This window comes from Desmodus rotundus, chromosome 5, assembly GCF_022682495.2.
Source record: "Desmodus rotundus isolate HL8 chromosome 5, HLdesRot8A.1, whole genome shotgun sequence".
In the NCBI taxonomy this organism is placed as follows: Eukaryota; Metazoa; Chordata; class Mammalia; order Chiroptera; family Phyllostomidae; genus Desmodus; species Desmodus rotundus.
The window spans coordinates 131,585,634-131,603,401 of record NC_071391.1 but is presented as its reverse complement, the minus strand read 5'-3'; the positions used below and the strand labels follow the sequence as shown (position 1 = coordinate 131,603,401).

The following is a 17,768-nucleotide window of genomic DNA, read 5'->3' as shown; positions in this document are numbered from 1 at the left end:
AGCCACTTAACTTCAATGAAGGAGTGAAGACCTCTGAGGGCGTGTGACAACTTTCTGAGGGGGAAATGGGCACTCATCATTCTAACGGAATCTGCTTCCAGATCCTCAGCTGCTGTAGGAGCTCCTTAAAAATGACCAGTCTGAGAACACCCCCGTGGTGAGGTGCAGGTTTTCCTCTACCACCTCCCCTGGCACAACTGCCTTCCTCCCACTTTACGAAGTTATTCCTCTTGTCCATCTGGAATCTTACGATGGTGTATTACCCTGGAATGTTGAACCTTCCGGGGACACCGAAGCAAAGGGACAATTCACAATACATGAGCGGGTGTTGAAAGTGAACAACGCCAATCAGTGGGTGAGCAGCACTTTTGCAAGTCAAGTGATTTCCAATTTTTGGCTTTTAACAAAATTAGGAGAGAGATTTAATCAGACCACTGGACTACATTTTGTGTGATATATCAAAATCATACTACGTATTTTTGGCCTACAACTCAAGAGGAATATAAAAAATTGAGTAACGGAGCTATGATAAAACCGCTTCCATTCTCACTGACTTGTTTATGCAAACAAGCTTTCTCAATGCTTATATATCTTAAAAAATAAAAAATGGGGATAGACTTAGTGCTAAACTCTGTCACCCTCTACCCGATGTATGCATATATATGACTATATGTCTAAAGTCGCTGAAAAATTTCATCTCATCAAGTCTTTTCCAATAACATTTTTCATGTTTAATGACTGCTTATCAGAATTTGCACTACATTTAGACTGATTTGATCGGCTGTGTACTAGTAATAGTTGTTACAATAATTCAATGTAGAAAAAAACTGTTAACATTTAGAGCAGCGCTGTGCAATAGAAATATTATGTGAGCCACGTAAGTCATCTAAAATTTTCTAATGGTCACAGTAAAAAGGTAAAAATAGATGGAATTTATTGTGAGAATGTTTAACCTAATGTTTCTAAAATATTATCATGTCTACATGTAATCACAGAAAACATTTTAATGAGATATAGTACCTACTTTTTCATGCTAAATCTTTGAAACCTGGTGTGCCCTTTACACACACAGCACCTCTTACTCCGAACCGGCCACATTTCAAGTGGGCAGTGGGTAGACACCACCCTGGACGGCAGAGACAATCATGAGGTTACTGGGATGCCATTTAAATTGAACCTGTAGACATTTTTGAATCTACACCAGAAGATATGATACAGTAATCGATCAAAGACTTTCAATCATAAAAAAATACTACACTAGGGTAAAATTCTGTGGGAGAATTAAAATAAAAATGAGTTCAGGAAGAAATATGAGTGATGTAAAGTTTCCTGCTTTTACAGAAGAAGCACTTGTTCTCATATTTCTTACATCGATGACAGTGGGATTCAAATGTCTATGGCATTTAGGTCCCATTGCTTCCATTTAAATGAGTGATATATTTATAAAACACTAGATATCATATTCTTCACAACCACTTACACTTTTGCTGAATACTTTTAGGTTTCAACTTAAAGCTTGGAAGGCTATATGTAACTCTCAAAATCCAAAATGATTTGAGGCACATGTTATTCAAAGGGAACCTTGTCCTTGTCGGAGCCAAGCCCAACAGAGCAGCAGTTACGGGGGTAAAGGAACCAGCAGTGGTGGAGAGAGAAAAGCGAAGTAACAGTGAGCTGCAGTAGCACCTGCGTCACAGAAGTACAGAAAGTTTGAAAACATCGAGGTACACGCGCTGCGATGGCCACAGGTCACCAGCTGAGAAAAGTGGGCACAGAATAATGGTGGAGATACTAATCATAGGCACATGCACGCAGCAGAGAGGAGCCGGCTCCAGGAGAGGAGAGGAACAGGAGAGAGGAGCTGGCCGAGTGGGAAAGCACAGGGAACGGGGACATCCTTAGCCCAGCGCTAAGGCTGGGGACAGGCCACCCACCCGTGTATGAACTGGAGTTTCAAGCTGTCCTCAGGAGCCTTTTCTCGTTTGAGGAAGGGCACTGCATGGTTTTTCTCTTTACTTTGTTGCTTTAGCTGAGGTAGATCTTCTTTGTAAACCTAAAAGCATAACAAATATATTTAATTGAGACTCTTTTCTTCAGGTTTTAAAAACAGTAGCTTGACATTGTCAGGGAATCTTTAATTGTAAGAAACCACGTTTTGAGAACATGAGGCTAAAAAATGGTCCCGAGAGATGAAGAAGGTCATCATGTAATGATAAAGGGGTCAATTCTACAGGATATAACAATTGTAAATATTTATGCCTCCAACATCAGAGCACCTAAATATATAAAGCACATGCTAAGAGAACTAAAAGGAGAAATAAACATTAACACAGTAATAGTTGGGGCTGTAATATCCCACTCTCAACAGCCAGGCAGAGAATCAATAATGAAAGAGGAAATTTAAACACCAGAAATCAAATGATCTAACAGACATACATGAGGGGGGAACCAAAATTCTAGAATTATCTTCTGGAAGGTGGGCCCTCCTGTAGTACAGGCTTCCCCCACCAGGTGAGTGTTCTAGGAACACTCCATAAAATATAAATAAAATTATTTTTCTTCTAAAGCAAAAATAATCTCTCATTGATTCTGACAGTTGCAAAAGGTGCACCTCAAGTGTCCACATGTGGAATCATTTTCTTTTCACGGCCTCATGCATCTAGACAGATCAGATTCTGAGCTACAGAGCACAGGTCCCGGTCTAACCTAGGACCTAAAATACGTTGCTGAGAGAACATTTCCTACAATTGAAAATTAAAGGTACAAGAATCAGTCTTTTGTCTACCATGTATTTAAGCCCTACTACCAAGTGGTATCAATTTAACACATTGAAAATTAAATACAATCTATTAATAACTTCTCATCTTCATAAAAGTAAAGTGTTCATTTGATGAGACCACATTACTAAAAATATGAAATATTATTAAAAAGTCCCTGTTTACCATTTGACTGAAAACTTTCTTTGAAAAAGGAAGTCAGAGGTATCTCATTACTGTTCTATTACAGGTACAATGAACTAAGCTTTTAAAATCTGAAGATAACTATTCATCTCAATTCATGATGCGTTTGTCAGCTCACCAACTGCTTTACAGCACTGATTCTAGTCTTGGAATTTCTACTGCTTATTGGAACAGTCACAGCCTCTGTGGGCCTCAAATCCCCATCTGCTGAAGAGAATAAAAATCCCCACTGAGGAGTAACCCAGGAAAATTGTGAATGTAAATCAAATAATGTAGGTGAAAGCTTCGGAAAACAAGATGTCAGGGAGAATATATAAAGCCTGGGCACAGGTTTCAATACAATTCTGACTTTGCATTCTTTTACTAGCATCATTTTCTTAAATACAAACGCCCCAGCTAAAGAAAAATGTTTCTTTCCTCCCAGATCTTATGTTCATTTTGCTTAAATTCCATTTCCCCCTGATATCAAGGCACAATATTGTATAGTGTTTGTGTGGTATTTCCACCTTAATAATATCTTTTCAAAGCCTCATCTTTAGCAGTTTTATTGCATAATGCATCGCACCAATACACAAACTGATGTAGTCTTGTAGTTCAACCAAGCCATCAGTGGAATGGCATTTTTACTGATAAAATTTTTCCAACACTGAATCAGTGAGTGATATTTATGGGCCGAAAAAAATATCATCTGAAAATCAGTAAATTCAGTGCCTGTATAGAGGCAAAGCCCAGCAGTACATAAAACGTGTGCTTTGCAGAGAAGCCCAGATCTGCATTCTTAGACAGGTGAGGCGGATGTGGGCGAATCAGTTACCCTCCCAGGGTTATCGTGGGGTTGAATCTGGTGTATGTAAATCACAGGATCTGGCCCCACGGAGACACTCAATCCGCGGCAGCTGTCACAGGCCTACATGGTAGGTCTCCACGGGCAACACTGGCAGCTGCTGTGTCTGAGACCGGAAATCTCACTCGCTGGACTTTCGTGTACAGGATCTGCTTCACGTACTTTTGTTAAATGACAAGGAAGAAAACAGAACCCCTGTGGTTGCTGCGATCCAAGATGATATGTGTCCAGATTCCCCAAAGGACTGGTCTGTTTAATGCTAAAATAAAATGTCTACTTTCAAAATATTAGGACCCAATTTTGATATGATTGCCCGACTTTTATACTAGAGATAATTTCTGACTGGGAGAGACAATGTGCATTATATTTGGGCTTTTACTTTAATTATATAGATAATGGTCTCCATAAGTTAAGAAACTACCGAGGCTCCAGGACAACCTATTCTATAAAGAAAATACATGACTTAATGGTGTTCTAAGAGAATATAAAATCTAGTAGCTTACACGCACATTTTTTTTCTCCAAAAAATATCTTATTAAAGTTTTAGGTGCTAGGGAGGCAAAAAAACCCAAATGTCATTTAGTTTTGAAACCATGCTACTCCTTTCTACTTAAAAATATTTTAAAGAATATGATTAGGTAAATGCCTTGTTTTTAACCTGTATTTAAAGACAGGAAGCACGCAATTGTCCTTATTCTTGTTCTGATTCTTTGCTGCCTAAGTACCAGTCATTTTTAGTCAGTGTCCAAACGAGATTCTGAGTCATGAGGCCTCTGTTCTGAGGCTGCCTGCTTACTGACCTGGCGATCATAATTGATTTGAGTTTCTTGTTCAATGTCGGAGTCCAACTCTGGCACATCGGATAAATCTGAATCAGATTCTTCACTGTAGGAATCAGTGCCTCCTTCTGTAGAAACACAACCCACAAGAATCAAGCAAACATTCTGAGACTAGATCTAAAGTGCTAAAGATTTTATTTTTAATATTTCCTTTTTTCTGTCCCATCAAAGTAAATAAAAATAACTACATCAGTTATCATTCAAGGTAAATCCTTAAAACATCTCTCTCTCTTTGTTTTTTCTTTTACCATTTGGTTAAGTTCAGCACAACCCTCCCCGCTCCAGGGGCATTGATGCACTAGAACAACGTCTCCCCTCCCCCTACCATTTCCACAATTCTATTACATCACAGATCTTTGAGTTTTAAATCTGGTCTTGGAAAGGGGGAAGAAGGCAGGTTTTACCAAGGACAGGGTTGGTACAAAAGACATTCAACCACTTATTTCAATGAAGACCCTCGTTAGCCTGTTAACATGCCCACCTAGTGTCGGTAATTGCCATGGTCAAGGTTGCTGCAGAACCCCTCCCGATAAAACCCTTTCCTCACGTAGGTTCTCATTTTATTACCTGAGCATTCCTGCTGACATCCCAGCAGATAAAGACTACACATCCACTGAACTGGAATACATCAGCCCACATTGTGGACCATTCTTTGAAACCCATTCTGGAGGCAACTTCTATTCCAAAGGTTACCCTGTCACCCCACAGCCTGACGCAGCAGACCCACCGCCCATCACAATCATTGTAAGGAGGCTGAAATGCATGCATTCATGTTATCTTCAGAGATTAACTCACATAAACCTTAGACTTTCAACTTGCTTTTGATATAAGCAAGATCCTGCGAAGGAAATTAACTAATGGACCCATATTCATCTCCAAAGCTTTTCCTGTTTTTTTTTTTTAACTTGAAAATGTATTATAGGAATGACTTTTTCAAAATTGCTTTAACTCTTTGCCTCCAGAAGAGATGTTAGAACATTTTTTGAAAATTTCATTGAAAAATAAACAAATGCTGGAAAAATGGCTACTGGCTTTACCCTGGGGTGCGGTTTCCAGCAGGCCATTGCTGACACCTTCCGGAATAAATCTCCACTGGAACACTGAGTGGTCGGCCCCTCCAGTGCTCACCACCCACTGGAAGTCATGAGACCAGCGGACGTTTGTGACGTGTGCAGAGTGGCCCACATACTTCCTAAACTTGGCTCCTGAAGATATTTTTTGAGAAGATTAGTTATACAAAAAAATTTATTAGTTAGAAAATTACATTCCTATTCATGTTGAGGAGAAAAATCTTTTAAAAATTACAAAATAATCTTCAGTATTACACATCATAACAAATAAGCAAATGCTCCCCAAAATATCGCAATTATCCCAAAGTGGATTAAGCTAAATATGAGTCTTAATCCCTGAATTCTAGTCAGATGACACCGTATCAGTGACCTTGTATGACTACCCTATTTAGAGTAGCAACACTAGATCCTGACTGGGTGGCTCAATTGATTAGAGTGTCGTCCCGATATGCCAAGGTTGCAGGTTCAATCCCCAGTCAGGGCACATACAAGAAACAACTAATGAATGCATAAATAAGTAGAACAACAAATTGATGTCTCTATGTCTCTCTCTCAAATCAATAAATAAAAGTTTTAAAAAATATTTAAAGTAGCAACACTATGAGTACTTGAGTACTCTAATCCCATCGCTTGCTTTATTTTTCTTCATAGCACGTCTCACCATCAGACACGTTCATATTTTATTTATTAACTGTCCCCTGAGAAGAACAAAAAGCTCAGTGAGGGCATGGATTTGTGCTGATTTTATTCATTGATGTATCTCCAGCCTCTAAAATAACACTTAACAAATATTTATTGAACAAATGAAGGCCACGTCCATCTCTCCAAGGCTTTTCTTGGAACACTGAGTGACTTTCTGAGGCCTCTCTTTTTCCTCCAAACCACCAGGAATGCTCAGGCCTCAGCCCTCATCTCCATTCTGCTGACTTTTCTCCTACGGTTTTAAATACTGTTGACATGCTCACAACTGTCAAATGTTCATCTCCAGCCTTGGACTCCCCTGGAGTGCCGGCAGCCTATGGACCACATCTACTTGGGTGGCTAATACCTGGCTCAGACTTATCATGGACAAAACAGACTGACGAATTCCCCTTCCTCGCCTACTCTTACACCCCCGTATGACATACACAGAGACAAAACCTTTCCCTTTCTCATTCTCTCATCTCTGCAAATGGTGCCACCATCCACACCATTGCTCCAGCCCAAAACGTAGGGGTCATGCTCGGTTTCTCTCTTTCCTTCCACCCCCACTTCCAACCCATTAGCAAGACCTTCAGCTCTACCTTGATACCGTTCCCTGATCTCAGCCACCTCTCTTTGAACCTATTCCTAACACCTTGTCCAGTGTACATCATCTCTTACCTGGACTCTCACAATCTTTCCACTCAAAGCCTCCTCTACCCTAACCTATCCCACGCAATATCAAAGTCGCCTTTTAAAAACTTAAATTGGTCACATTATGCCTCCATTTTAAACACTCAACAGTTTTCCACTGCACTTGAACTAAGACCCAAATCTCAACCAGAGGCAACAAGGCCCTTCAGGACATGGTCCTCACCACCCTCCCGAGCCTCCCAGCACACAACTCTCCCCTCACTCATCGTGCTCTCGCCACACTGGCCTGCCTGTGCCTGCCCCGCACGACAGAAACGATCCTGTCTGCGCCGCCTGCACACTTTCTCACGGCCATCAGCCCCTGCTCCTGTCTGGCTGTTCACAGGTTCAAAAGTGAACACTGTCACTGGTGCCCGAGGGAGACAGGTTCCACCAACTTACTATTTCCACCAACAAGTCTTGTACAAACATGCCTGGCAATAGTTCTGGCATAAAAAGGCCACAAAAGCCTAAATGTCCCTGAAGCAAATTGCAAGATTTATAAACCACGAGTCACGAAAAGTAGGACAAGTCAATTTGCTGTGAGGACTCGGAAACTCCTGCAGATCCCGGGGTGGGTTTTGTTACTCTCACCATTGTTGTCACTGGCTGTCCACCTCTCCTCGTTCATCCAGACACTCCTGTGTGCCTTCACCCTCGGGGTTGTTCTACACACCCAGGGTCTCACTGTGACAGACGGTGGCGTTACTCACAACCTTCTCCCACCTCCCCCGACCCTCCCATTCTAATTACCTAACCCAAGATTTACCTTTTCATTGCTGTTTTCCAGACTCAAGTTCACCCTGCAAGGTTTGGTGACGCAAAGGAGATGCCAGCTCTCATTGAGTTAACTTCATTCCCAAGCCCTGACAGTTGTGAGCAATAGTGTTGCTTCTGACCCCACTAATGTTTCTTCTGGATCCCCAAACGGCTTCTCTTTGCCCAGCTTACCTCCGGAAGTACATTACTCACTCTAACAAGATACGCACTCATACGCAAAAGACCCATTAGGCAGAGAGAGTTTGAATTTGGCGTGGCGAGGTAATTTCGTGCGAGTGTTTGAAAACTGATGGCCCTTTTGTTAAGTGTAAGGAATGGTGGTTTTGCTGTGTATTTTCTGTTCAATTTTGTACTGTAACTGCCATTGCTTCAAAACTGCCACTTAGCTCAAAATGACTTTCTGATTACATTTTCAATCCCTGTTACTTTGCTTAATCTAAAAATCACTCAAGTGAGCGAGTTTTCAGGCAGCAGCATGTCCCTACTGATTACTTTCCTGAGATCAGATTTTTAGGGCAAAGTTAGGGAGTCTCTGAAAGCCTGTGTATGGGCTTTGCCTAAACTTGCAAAGGAAGAAGATGAGGTCATAACAATTGGTTAATTCAGTCCCATTCTGCAAAGCCTCAAAGTGCCACAAAAATTGATGTAACACAATTTTAACAATAAAAGAAACAAAATGACAAAATGTAAAAGCCGAGGCGGTTGTTTAGAATCAAACTTCTCTCTCAAAAATGTACCGCTTATGTAAGGAATCTGATTTGCAAAATCAGCGCTATGACGGGGGTCCATCAACTGTATTATCCAAAACAGAAACCTCTTTCCGATTCTATTTTAAATGTGGCTAAAAGGATTTGCTTTGCTTTTCCATGTGTAATCAGAATTAGCTATGAAGCATAAAAATTTTAATTTTAACATTTTGATGTAATATATAATTAAATTATGAGTATTTATTTACATCAATATAAATAAAATAGGACTTGTTTAAAATGTGAAACATGAGGCTTATGAATCACAGAATGGTGAGTATAAACTCTGTTAGCAAATTCTGACTTAAATTTGCAAACTCCATATTTAGAATGTCAAAAGTATACATCAAGAACACATTCTGTTTAAAAGTGTCCAAGAGCAATATGAATACAAAGATAAAATTAATAGTCTGCAGGAATAGACACCAAGAAAATAAGCCTTGGGTATACTGCGTACACATGCGGAGCTGAGTCTCAGTGAAACATCTCTTTGGGGCCTTACCTTTCTTGAGACAGGGAAACTTAAACAGTTTAACCAGTCCGAAATCATCTCCAGACACCAGCACTGAGCTGCTGTAATTCGCATCCACTGAGTTGATGTCATTGATATCGGTGTATTTTGGCCAGATTCCACTCACTTCTGGGCCTTTCACACATGTCCAGGAGGCCCAGGGGATTCCTTTGATTTCTTCTTTGCTTGTTGAAGGCTTCCCAGCTGAAAATAGTCAATAAACATTAATACATTGTTAATAAAAAGGCATATTCTAATTTGCTGTATTTACTTTTCTTATAAAGGCCTAAAACCTTTGTCTGTTAAAACAAAAACGTTCTGTAAAACAAGGAACCTATAGATCCATGTCTTTACCTAAATGATTTTTATTTACCAGCAAGGTTGAAGGGAAGTACATACTCAAAACTCAGACATAAGGAGAAGAAAAAGAAAAGTATCATCGTACCAAATGGAACAACTCAAACTATTAATATTCACTTGAGCTTAATTAACTACACATATTATGTTTCATATAATTATGAAATGACTTTTATCCTATTTAGTCACCATCATTTTGCCAGATTTTGTAAAAGTTTACACTTATACTTTTCATAATTCCAGGAACTGCAGAAGTGATTTTTAAAAAAACTCAGGCTCAATCAATTGGTGGAAAAAATGAATATATTTCATTATTTAAATTTAAAAGTGCTAGGTGAGCATACACCAAATTTTGATAAACTAAATGTAATTCGTGGGGAAAATGGCACTGACAATTGTGTTAGGGATGTTCTTCCATGTACAGGATAACCGGTCTCCAGCAGCAGCTGGCGCAGGTGTCCCCAAGGAACACACAAAGGGGGGAGCAGACAGAGAAAGAAATGTTTGGGGAAATGTTTAGCCACATACAATTTTAAGGCAAGTAAGTGTATTACCTTATACCTTCCCCCTCAAAACAAATGAATTACTTTCAGATAAAGAATCTGTGATAATGATGCTCTTGTATATTACTGGTGCACTATCGAATTGGCACCCAGATGTCCTGAACTCTACCAGTGTTCCATAAAATTCATTTATAAAATTCACAGAATCAGAGAGTTTATGGCTGCATCAGAGTCTTTGATCCAGTGTTCCTGCTTTGAAGAACACAGGGCAAGGAGCTCAGAAAAGCAGATCTGACCTGTACAAAGATAGGGGCAGCCGCCCTGTCTATAACCAGCAAAGGAAGTGGAAATAAGCCCAAATGTTCAATAACAGGAGAATGAGAAAGCAAATCATTATATCATTACTAAGCAGGATGTTATTTTGTTATTGCAAATGGCAAAATGTGTTCCATGTTTTTTACATGTGGGAAATGTATGTGAAATAATATCAAGCAAAAAAAGTAGACACAAAGAAATTTGTACCTAGTGATGGTGCATTAACAAATCTAATAGGGCAGAGACTTTAAAAAGTTGAAGTTATATGTTACACATTATTTTATGTTAAGATTAATTTTTTAATTAATTTCAAAAAGTTTCAGATAAACTATTATGTGAGGTCAAGATTCATGTTAAATATTAAAGTTTTCCTCTTACATTAAAAAATCACAAAGATTATAATACAGGTATTTGTCTTTTATTTATGACAGTTTAGTATCATAAACTGAATGTCACTAATGAGTGTTAGATAAGTCAGATGAATCTCTTTAAAAGTTACAATGAGGGGGTTACAGATAAAAATTGTATTTATAAAATTCCAATTAGGACATTTCACCAAATAATCAATTACTATGGACTTCTACTTATAAAGAACACAGATTTGAGACTAAAGCAATCACAGTAAGCAAAAAATGTGAGTCCCAAATCTTTAATATTTTTAGTACTTTTCCTATAATTTTTTCCTTTTTCTTATCTTTAAGCATTCTTTGTGTACATCCTTTTTCATTATAATGATTGCAAGTATTTATACCCAGTTGATGCCTTGTCTTTTCACTACATTCAAGGTCTCTCTTATGGTGGAGTAACTTTTTACTTTAATGTGTTCCAATTCATTAATCTCTTCTTTGAGAGTCTGTGATTTGAAGGTCTTGTTTCAGAAAACATTCCTTGCCCTGAGGTCCTAACAACATTCTCATATTTTCTTCATGTGGTTCAGAGTTTTGCTCTTCCCAAACATCTGATGCCTGCATAACTTACACGGCATTTTGTAGAAGAGTCGTTCTCCTGCACCATCATTTGTCTGCAAGTATTTACTATCCAAAGACCAGTCAATGTGCGTGATGAAGCTAAGGGACTTGTTGCATTCTCCAATTTTCTTATACCTCTGGGCGACCGCGTAGATGTCTACGGGGCCATCGTTAGATCCCACTGCGAGGTAAGAGCCATCTGGAGAAAATTTCATTTCATGAATAACTTCTTTTCGGTCTTTGATATGAACCACTTCTGTCATATCTCTGTAAGAATAAAAAGCAAAGTGATAAGCAGCAAATCTAGAAATAAAACCCCAAGTCATGTATGAAAGTATATGTATCAGAGAAAAAATTGTTTTGAAAGGGAGAAAATACCAGCAGGAATTAGAAAATTAACTTTTGAATATAAAATATTCCATTAACTTTAAATATAAAATATTACCATATTTTGTCTTGTATAATACGCACATTTTTGCTCAAAATTTTTAGGAAAAAATAAGGGTGTGCATTACACATGGGTAATGCTAATCCTGTATCTATGCAAATGTTTTTTTTCTTTTTTTTATTGTTGTTCAAGTATAGTTGTCTCCATTTTCCCCACCACCACCCTCCCCTGCCCCACCCATCCCAACCTCCCACCATCAGTCCTTCCCCTCTTTGGCTTTGGGTCCTTTATACATTTCCTTGATGACCCTTTTCCTTCTTTTCGCCATTATCCCCCTTCCCCTCCCTATATAAATGTTTTTAATTATTTTATTCATGCTTATGCACTGAAATTGTAACTCTAGAAAGCAATAATGGTATCTGTATGCAAAATAATACCCTAGAATACAATAATTGGTTTTGTTTCTAAATATAAATAAATAAATAATTGAATTAAAAAATTACAGCAAAAGATTTTTTTCCTGAAAGTTTGGGCCAAAAACGTGGGTGTGCATTATATACAGCAAAATACAATATTTAAAGTTTATGACCAATTTAGGAAAAATTCATACTATTTAAAATAATACTTTGGGCTTCCAAAGTAAAAACCAAAAATTTTTAATGAAATGCATATTTGCTTTCATGTTCAATTATATATTATTTTTCTAAAATTTTTTTGTTAAAAAATTGGGGTTTGTGAAATTGTTTTAAAATATGTCATGGAAAAATAGCTATGTCAAAGGTAGCATAAACCTTTTTATATTTTAAGGACAAAAAAACTGCTTACCACTTATTGCTGTAAAAAGAGCGAGTCCAAAAACCAGAAGAGGAAAATTACTTTTTTTCATGCTAAATTGTTATGGGATTATTTAACTTTCACTATGAAAGGTCAATAATGCACACATCGAATCACCGGAATACCCTATATCCCTTCTAGTCAGATTCTGGTAAGAATTTCTGCCTTCATTTGAAAGCTCACTGAGGGTTTTTCTACAACTATGAGACAAGATGATGGATGATTGGCAGGCCCCCTGAGCCAGCAACGATGCCCTCATCAACTCTAAAACAAACTGAGTGCATAAGTAATGCCAAACATTTGCTCCACATAATTCCTCACACCTGCTATCATGTATTAATAGCACTACAGTTTACTACAATGCTATGAAATAGGTGTGAGAGCATTTTTTCTTTTTGGCTTGGAAAATCCATTCAAAAGGAGAGAAAATCTGGTCATCAGCCATCTCTTCACCCCTCACTAAGCAGAGAAAGAACGCCTTGCCCACCAATTTGGTAATAAGGTATGTGTGGCTGGTAGTGAGAATTTAGTGTAATAAACTGTGCCGAAAGCATTTTTCAAAGCTATACAGATTTTGCTCTGTGCAAAACCTGCCACATCTAATTTCTGGCTGCATTTCCTTTCCGTAATCACAAAATGAATGGGCCGAACGAACACCTAATGAGTTCAGAGGAATTATAAGGATGGATCATAATTCTTCTCTCTAGAAATTGCATAGGACATAAAAAAGTATGAAATGTTCTATTTTACTGTCAATTGTGGGTGGAAGAAATCCTCTACCCAGGTTCACCTCTAAAAATCTAGTGCTGTTGGAGGCTGCTTTATTCTTCCTCTTTTCTTGGTTTTCTACAAGCACAGAATCCCTTATCTAAAACCCTTGGGACCAGATGAGCTTGGGAATTCATTATTCATTCGATTTTTTAAAAGGCTCACATACGATATATTATGTAACATCATCAGTAGGGGCTGGGGCAGCACCCCATATTAGACACATTAATATTTTTGCAGCAAATCACATGCTGCGTGGTTGTTCCCGCTAAGAGATTAATCGACTATGCCCAGTCTCACAGCAGTCCACGGGGGCAGGCTGTGCTGGCAAAGAAGTCACCGAAGAAGCCTGGGTTTTCAGAGCATTTGGATTTTGTCATGACGGACAGGGGATCGTGAATGCGTAGTGTTCCTATTTGAAAGAGTAAGTGCACTTTTCCTAAGGTCTTCCCATACATTATGACCAGAAGAACATTAATTCTAACAAAAAATCATCTTTTTACTTCTTTTTAAATTTTATTTTTCAATTACAGTTTACTTTTCTAATTTTTAAAATATGTTTATTGACTTTAGGTAGAGAGAGAGGGAGGGAGGGAGGGAGAGAAAGAAACATTGACTGGTTGCCTCCCATACGTGCCCTGAGCAAAGATGGAACCCGCAACCTAGGTATGTGTCCTGACCAGGGATCAAATCCGCAACCTTCTGGTGTACAGGACAAGGCTCCAACCAACTGAGTCACACTGGCCTGGGCTTCAGTTACAGTTTACATTCAATATTATTTTGTATTAGTGTCAGGTTAGACAATCATACGCCCCCCCATATTTCCAGCACCCACCTGACACCATACACAATTACAATATTACTGACTATGTTCCCTATTCTGTACTTTCCATCCCTGTGACTATTCTGTAACTGCCAATTTGTACTTCTTAATCCCTTCTCCTTTTTCACCCAGCCCCCCAAGACCCTCACGTCTGGCAGTGTCAGTCTCATCTCTGTATCTATGAGTCTGTTTCTATTTTGTTTGCTCATCTTTTGCAACAGCATCTTTAACACCATTTTCATTACCAGGATACATGCCTGACTCGGAGAACAATGAAAGAGCCGTCCTTCATGCCCAGAGACAGCTGCGATCCATCGGGGCTGAAAGCCACACTACGAACGGCTTCTTCCATGTTGCAGCGGGCGATCAAGGCGTGGTCAGCCAGGCTCCACAGCCTGGGCACAAGGACACAGTGAGAAAGAAAGCCAAGCCACCTCTCATCACCATCAGGCAGCCCAAGGCAGGAAGGTCTGCTCGCCACAGTGTGATAGCAACAAGAAAGGATGCTGTGTCCTCCCTCCCGGCATGGGACAGTGTTTAGTCTGTCTTTGGGTCATTCCCCTCCATGAGAAATACCCAGCAAGAAATATAAAATGAGATAACACTTCCAAAGATTTTGATATTCATAGAAAAGGGTAATTTTAAACACTACCTTTATACAAAATCTCACTTTTCTCTTTGGAGATTAAAAATTACTCTTATACCAATGGTTATTAATAACTCTTATAGGATAAGAAGCACTGTTAGATGCTATTATTGTTAGTTTTTTTTTTAAATATGAGTACCCTTCTAGTAAGTGTATTATGTAAACACAGATAGATTGAAATACACATTCCACCTGCTGGTCTCCCTAGAAAGAAAACAGCAGAGATGGAGAAGAGCCAATGATACCCCTGCTCAAGATGGTTCCAGTCAGCCGTCTACAGTCATTGCTGTCTTTCCTCACAAGCTCCCTGGACGCCCCACTGCTGATAGGCCCTCTCACGGTTGGGGCAGATACCCCACAGTGCCCCTGGCTGAGAAGCACAGCTACTGCTAGAGAAATGGGAGTCAAGGGGTCAAGTGCATCTAACAGTTTTCATCAGCTCTGGGAACAACGATTCTAGGCACCTCAACCTGAGTAAACATGAACTAAATTCTTGAAGCGACAAATGAGGGTTTACATGTGAGTTGCCATTGTGGTATCTGACTTCTGTCTGTTAGTACTTTGCAGACAGTCTTCTCTTAACACACAACAGTACCTGCTAGGCAGACCAACAACCTAGCGTTCCACCATAGTGCCAAGCATAAGTCACGTGTTGAGTTCCTGACATCAGGAAGGATGGGGCCAACTCCTCACAACACAGAGCTGCAGAGGGAATGGTTTACTGACCCATTATGCAGCTTGCACTGTTCAGTCTAAAGCTTGTATTATTCTTTCAATACCTCGTCCATTATTCATAATCTCATGCTATTTTTAGCCATGTACTATTTTCAGAAATGTAAGCTTTCCTTTACCATCACCCCTCAATGAACTGTCCTCACCCTATAAAGTCACTCAGCTAATCTTTCTCAAGAAATTATGACTTACACCCTCTCGAAATCTCCATATTCAGTGTACAATTACATTAAAAATGTTAGTCCAATTAATGGTTGAGAAAAAGACAAATTCTGGCCATCAGCTCTCCTGGGGGAAGTTTGCAATTCTGAGACTCAATACAGTTATCAAAATACAAACGCCAAAGACTTTCTTGAAATCATTTCCATCTAGGTGGGTATGAATTGATTTTCTCAGGTATCTGAACAACTCGGTGGCATTGTTTTGGCTGTTGGGTGAAAGCTCAGCATAATGGAAAGAAAAGGAAGAGAAGAGGAGAAAGTGAGTGAAGACAAGTATAAGCCAAATATGCATTTATGTCACCTGAAGATACGACTGGAGTCACCGTCACTGATTTTTAGATTGATGAGACTTGGTGCTTGGTACAGACCAAAGAGTGGGTTTATTTTGAGATTATACTTTACTGATAAGTATACCGATTGCATTTTGATGAGATATATGGGCAAGGGGGAAGCAGAAATCTTCAGTCTAGTTTACAATGTTCTAGTTTAACTATTAAAATCCAGAGGCAGTACTAATGGATTGATTAATCGGTCTCTTCCTCTCCCCATTGCTCAGTCTTTTTCTGGCCTGTTTGTTGTTAAGCATATTTAAAGCTTAATAATAAATATAAAAACACTGAAGTCTGTGTAACAGTCTTCATCTCACACTTTCAGATCACATGGTCAGTCCTTCGACAGTCACAGGAGTGTTGGAAGCACACTCACATTGCTCCTTTCATGCAACATCACGCCCTCAGAGGCTAACACGCAATCCATTGCAAGAACACTCAGGCCCTAATAAAACTGCACATTTTCTCAGGAACCAGCACTTCCCTTTGATTTGAGGACAATGTTTCAAATTCATCTGAGATTTATAAAGAAATAATTATGTTCTCATGTGCCAGAGACAACTTTGCAAACCAGAATGCAAGTTCTAAACGAGTGTCAGGACTTGACTGGGAAACTGCCGTGCAGCTGGTGCCCAGGCCGAAGGTAAGCGGGGAGATGTGCTGTTATCACAGAGGAGTGTGCTTAGCTCTCAGGACTGGAAGCCGATGTCACCAGTATTTTCACTTCTAAGAACATTTCCTTTCCAGGACTTAAGATGGAGCAAAAGAAAGATAACGAAATGCCGAGAAGTTAACTGCTATAGAGCTAAGTGTCCTCACATTCCAGGTGGAAACTGTATGGTTCTGCCCTGTGACTGATCCTTCTCTTAAGTAACAAGCAAATTTGGCCAAAATCAACCAAGGAAGTCAGTGAGGTGACGGCGGCCACGGCTGGGGCCTCACCTGACAGAGCGGTCGTCACTGCCTGTCACAGCCAGCGGCTTCTTGGGGTGCAGGGCCAGAGCCCAGAGTTCCCCCTCACAGTGGCCTTGCAGGATCAGCATGGGCTTGTCTCGTTCTCGCACGATCACTTCAAATATCTCGCTGTCCTGCGTCCCTGCTAGAAGGCGGTCAGCTTTCCAGCACACACTCCGGATAGAGAGGCCTGCCAAAAATATAGAAGTCAAATAAAAGCATACTTTCACGTCATTTACAGTAAGACACCTAAAGTAAAATCCTTTCACTGAGATAGCATCTAATGCAACCCATCTTAAAAATTCCCGGGGGTGGAGGATAAAATCCACAAACTATTCTTGTTAGTTACCACAGCCTCACACGTGCTGGTCCCCTGGTCGTTTTTCCCACCACCCCTCATGATCTATTTTGCAAAAGAGTTATGGCTCTTTTCTGTCTGACTTGGGATAATTATCTGTGTTCACAGCTGAATATATTTTTAAAACCACATCTTAAAATAAATATAAGAGGAGTAATCAGTCTTTATGAATATCTAGCCCTTTTTGAAATTATTTCCTTCTGACTTGCTATGGAAAAGTCCGTAATCAATTCAACCTTCAGGATGTTAACATTGCATTAAAAATTATATGTGGCTGCCCTGACTGGTGTGGCTCAGTGGGTTGGGCGTCGTCCTGCAAACCAAAAGGTTTCCAGTTCGATTCCTGATCAGGGCACATGCCTGGGTTGCAGGCCAGGTCCCTGGTTGGGGGTGTGTTTGAGAGGCAACCAATCGATGTTTCTCTCCCTCTCTCCCTCCCTCACCTTCT

The 17,768-nt window shown here is 39.7% G+C and overlaps 1 protein-coding gene across 5 annotated transcripts in view; it reads right to left on the bottom strand.

The window, feature by feature from the left end:
- EML6 (EMAP like 6) overlaps positions 1–17,768 on the bottom strand; it is a 220,700-nt gene that overhangs the window by 82,543 nt on the left and 120,389 nt on the right. For 4 of the 5 annotated variants that reach the window (XR_008426918.1, XM_024552786.4, XM_053924902.1 and 1 more), the window contains 7 exons: positions 16,951–17,152; positions 14,338–14,475; positions 11,278–11,534; positions 9,116–9,328; positions 5,681–5,848; positions 4,605–4,711; positions 1,935–2,053 (listed from right to left, as the gene is read on the bottom strand). Coding sequence is in view for 4 of the 5 variants with exons in the window: in XM_024552786.4 (XP_024408554.2) it covers positions 1,935–2,053; positions 4,605–4,711; positions 5,681–5,848; positions 9,116–9,328; positions 11,278–11,534; positions 14,338–14,475; positions 16,951–17,152 (1,204 nt within the window). In the remaining variant the exon portion in view is untranslated. The remainder of the gene's footprint in view (positions 1–1,934; positions 2,054–4,604; positions 4,712–5,680; positions 5,849–9,115; positions 9,329–11,277; positions 11,535–14,337; positions 14,476–16,950; positions 17,153–17,768) is intronic. The other variant, XM_071221553.1, reaches the window with a different exon arrangement.